Source organism: Myotis brandtii, unplaced genomic scaffold (genome assembly GCF_000412655.1).
Source record: "Myotis brandtii unplaced genomic scaffold, ASM41265v1 scaffold123, whole genome shotgun sequence".
In the NCBI taxonomy this organism is placed as follows: domain Eukaryota; kingdom Metazoa; phylum Chordata; class Mammalia; order Chiroptera; family Vespertilionidae; genus Myotis; species Myotis brandtii.
The window spans coordinates 6,796,916-6,801,572 of NW_005354291.1; the positions used below are offsets into that span (position 1 = coordinate 6,796,916).

At 44.4% G+C, this 4,657-nt stretch overlaps 1 protein-coding gene across 1 annotated transcript in view; it reads right to left on the bottom strand.

Moving 5' to 3' along the window:
- Positions 1-4,657, bottom strand: part of SOGA3 (SOGA family member 3) — a gene marked incomplete at its 5' end in the record, with an annotated part of 35,362 nt that overhangs the window by 1,938 nt on the left and 28,767 nt on the right. Inside the window, 2 exons of the mRNA XM_014533920.1 lie at positions 3-701; positions 1,966-2,037. Coding sequence (XP_014389406.1) covers positions 3-701; positions 1,966-2,037 — 771 coding nt within the window. The remainder of the gene's footprint in view (positions 1-2; positions 702-1,965; positions 2,038-4,657) is intronic.

A 4,657-nucleotide genomic window follows, 5' to 3' on the forward strand; every position in this document is an offset into this window, starting at 1 on the left:
GCGTCGCTGTCGCGGGGGCTGCCGCGGATGCCCAGGTGCGAGGCCAGGTCGTAGCGCTGCATGTTGGACATGAGCACGCGGTTCTCGTACTGCAGCTGCATGACCTTGCCGCTCAGCTCGTTGATCTGCAGGCGCGCCGCCTTCAGCTCCTCCTGCAGCGCCTCGGTCTTGGCGCTGTCCTGGTGCCGCGCGCTCTCGTGGCCGCCGGACTTGAACTTGTACTTGTTGAGCTCGGCCGTGATGCGCTTGTTCTGTTCCTCCAGGTCGGCCACGTTCCTCCGCAGCAGCTCGGTCTCGTCTTCCACCAGCTGCAGGTGCTGCCGCAGCTCCGACAGGGATTCGCTCTGCTCCCTCATGAGCGGGTTGGCCGAGCCATTGAAGTCTTCGCCCCTCAGGTCGTCCAGTTCCGCCTTGAGGCCTCTGTTCTCCACCTCCAGCTCCACGATTTTCCTGCCCAGGATGTTGGCTTCTTCCTCCACCAGCCTCAACCGCAGCTTGAGCTCCGCCTCCCTGGTGCTGGGAGGGCCCCCCGCTTCTCCTTTGGGCAAAGGACTGTCCAGATCCCCATAAAAGGACCGGTACTTCTGCAGCTCGTGCTCAAATCGGTCCTTCTCTTTATCAATCTTGGCCATTTTCTTTCTCATCAGAGCAGCTTCTTCTTTCACGAACTGCAGCTGGCATTTCAGATCTTCATTGTCCTCCTCATTTTGGGAAAAGAGAGAAAGAGGATGGGAGACCATTTTTATGTAAATCAAGAAAACAATCGAAAAGGACACCTGCATAAGCTTTAGCATGGGAAATATAAGAATAGGACTTGAATGAAAAGAAATAAACTGCTGACTAAAGCCGACATAAGACATTACAAGCATCTTCCCACTAAATAAGGTGAAGAAGAAGATTCATGGCGACATGGGGGATGACTCACAGCAAAATACCTAGAGCGAGGTGGCTAAAGTTATGCCGAAGACAGTGAGAAAGCTGTAGCAACAGAGCATATTGAACTTATCCAGGAAACTGAGAAAAATGTACAAAAAAAGAGTAATGATTTTGGTATAAGACTCCGGTCTACAAATATTCTTGTGCAAGTACCCAAAGAAAAATTAACCATGAACAGAATGGGTAGAGAAAGGAAAGGAGAAAATAAACATTTAATATGTTATGCTTTTTTAAAATATGATCAACTTTTTTTCAAATTTTATAAATATTGCTTTAGTTAGTTTCTACCTACTAAGAAAACCCTTTGAAGGAATTTTTTAAAAAAGCATGCTGTAGTACTCCATATCCCAACATAGGCACTTAAAAGGTATCTGGCCAGGTGTTCTTGGAGAGCTATTCTGCCTCCAAATATTTCCTCTTCTGTTTTAAAATCTCCTTCCTTACATCTCTCAGTACCTTCTGCTCACCCTGAAAGCAGAACTAGTCATTACTGTGCCGTATTTCTAAGGTTCTCAACAAGCCCATGTTGAATCCATCTTTTACGTTTTACTTTTATTCTTCTGTTGCCTTTTTTATTTATTTTTTTTGCTCCCCCAATCACTGGTACAGCGAATTACTCCAGGCGAGGACTCTAAAGCCAGCACAAGCCACTCTCCTCTGCCATCCTTCCTGCCACATTCCTTTCTTTCTTCTCCCTGATACCGTAGGGACAACTATTCTACTGACCTTATTAATTATGAGCGAACAAGATTAGCACCATGGGTACAGTTCTCAAATACAGGAACACAGAAAGTACTAGTGATATTTTGCCATGTGTAAATGCGATAATAATAGGGACGTTAGTGCTTGCTTTGTAAGCGAAGATACTGAATGTTTTGTACTGCCTGTATCTATAGCTACAAAATCGATATGCATAACTTAGCTCTGTTTTACAGGAGTATGTCTGGCTGTTATGTCTACTTATAGAAGTAGCTTATATATCCATTTAGAGGTGCTTGATGTGCTTGGTGAAATTTTATCTCTACATACCTCTGTGGGAGTCTGTTGAGTCTTTTTTTCAGATTTTGGTAAATCTTTGCTTCCTCTTCTTTTTAAGGAGAGCTGAAACAAAGCATGAATATATTTGATTAGCTAAACTATAATTTTAACTCCATTTTATGTTTTTAATGAGCTAATCTGATACGACAAAACCAAGCCAGATGACAAGTGTTAGGTCAAAAATCATAAAGGAGAAAAATAACACAAGCCAGATAGATTTAGGTACATTTTTACTCTGGACTGAGATGCACTTCACAGTAGAAAAGGCACTGGCCATGATTTCATTAATTGAGAAATACAGGAAACCTGCTGTGAAAATGCAGAAAAATAACTTGCACAAAATGTGGATCGATGACTCAATATGCTAGATATTTCAAATGAAAGCAAATTCTCGTTAGCATTCTACATCACTAAAGAAAAAAAGGAATAAGTCAGGGTTAGGTTGTTATAAGCTTGTAAAGACAAACTTTAAGTAGACTTATGTACAATTTGAAGAATTTCTCTCCTGACCACAAATCCATGCAAACACACATGACACAATATACACATAGACAGCTGGGTAACACAGTAGGGAATGGTAGGGGCTGTAGCCAAGAGGGCACGCTCTGTGTGAAAGAGCAGGGAAAGTGGGAATTCACTTCAGCTGATTGGGGTAATACAGAAATGTGGGCTCTTTCAAGAGAAGCTGGAAATCTGGAAAGTTATGTAAATATCTCCCACATGTTACTGGTTGGTCCTCATGGAATTAAAACACACGTTGTATGTCAAATAACACATCTAGCGCCAAGTCATTTCATGACTACCAGTCTGTGACCTCTGGAGTTCAGTTCTATTTCTAAGCACCAATATCACAAGGAGGGTCTCTCTGTATAAATAATAATCCATGTGTATGAATATCTAGCATATACCAGACATTGAGCTGGAGACTCAAAAATCAATCAGATAATGCATCTACCATTAGGAGGCCCACAATTTTGCATGGGAGACAAGGAAGCAAACTACAGTGCAAGCTGTTATATGCCATCCTTTAGGTTCTGTGAAGCAAGAACTGTGACTTATGTGGCATCACCACCACAATACTTGCCACATGATAAATGGTGGAAAAATTCTGTTGAACTAATGAGTGAATATAAAATATGAGTTTCTAAGATCAAAGAGGAGGATGGGAGTAGAAACTGTCTTCTCAAAAGAGGAGTCATGAATTTTCGAAGAACTGCAGATTAAATTGTTCATGTTAATTTCTAACCCATATCCAGTGTTAAATGCAGGCATATGTTCAGGCACAGAAGGGACAGAAGCACGTTGGGGCAGTTCTCTCATTCAGTATGAAGCCAAAACTACACAACCAAATGAGTAGTCCATGTGCTTATTTCTAGTTCCTACAGAAAAATGTTTTTCTGTGTTGCTTGAAGCAAAAGCTGTGGGGACTGACTCACCAAACCAAAAGTGATTTAGGAACCAATCAGCAAAAACAGTCCCAGGAAAACCAAGACTAGAGCAAGCTGTTCCAGGGAATCCTGGGACAGTCTGTGTAGCGGCTACCTGAATTCATTTTATTTCTTATTTATTGACTGCTTTTACTTTGAATTTATTCCATTATATATTTATTTAGTGTTAACTAATGCACTTCATGAAGTACCTGTGATAAAACAATAAGAAAATGGATATAGTCTCTGCTTTCCATGGGGTTCCTACTTTATTTGCCAGTTTAGTCTATAATTTAATAGTGTGATGAAAGCAATGATAAAGGAGAATCAATATTAACTAACATTGACTGAATACTAATTCATGTCAAACACTGACAACTAAGTCTTAAAACACCTCAGTTAGCCTCATTTTGCATATGGCAAACTAAAGCTTGAGAGATTACATAAATTATCTAAGGCAGGAACATCATCAGAGTCACTTGGTAACTCATTATAAATGCACATTTTCAGGACCAATCCCAGGACTACTGAATCAGAAACTCTGGAGATGGGGCCCAGTGGGCTATGAATGAACAAACTCTCTGGGTGATTCTGATGCATAACGTTTGTGAAGCACGGGTCTAAAGTCCCTGCTTCGTAAGAAGCAGAACCACATCTTGACCCAAGTCTTTCTAATCTTTATTATCTACTAGAGGCCCGGTGCACAAAAATTTGTGCACTGGTGGTGGTGGGGGGGGCGTGTCCCTCAGCCTCACTTGTGCCCTCTCACAGTCTGGGACCCCTCGGGAGATAACGACGTGCTGGCTTAGGCCCGCTCCCGGTTGGCAGAGGGCAGGCCCAATCCCTAGGTGCAGCCCCTGGTCAGGCTCAGAGCAGGGCCGATTGGGGGGTTGGGGCGCCGCCCCCTGTCACACTCAAGGCAGGGTCGATGGGGAGGTTGCCACACCACCTCCTGTCACGCACAGAGCAGGGCCAATCAGGGGGTTGGGGAGCTCCCCTCTGTCACGCATAGAGTAGGGCTGATAGGGGAGTTGGGGCACCGCCCCCTGTCACACACAGAGCAGGGTGGATCAGGGGGTTGGGGCGCTGCCCCCTGTCACCCACAGAGCAGGGCCGATCAGGGGGTTGGGGCACTCCCCCTGTCACACTCAGGGCAGGGCCGATGGGGAGGTTGCGGCTCCACCCCGTCACACACAGAGCAGGGCCCATGGGGGGTTGGGGAGCTCCCCCTATCAGGCACAGAGCAGGGCCAATCA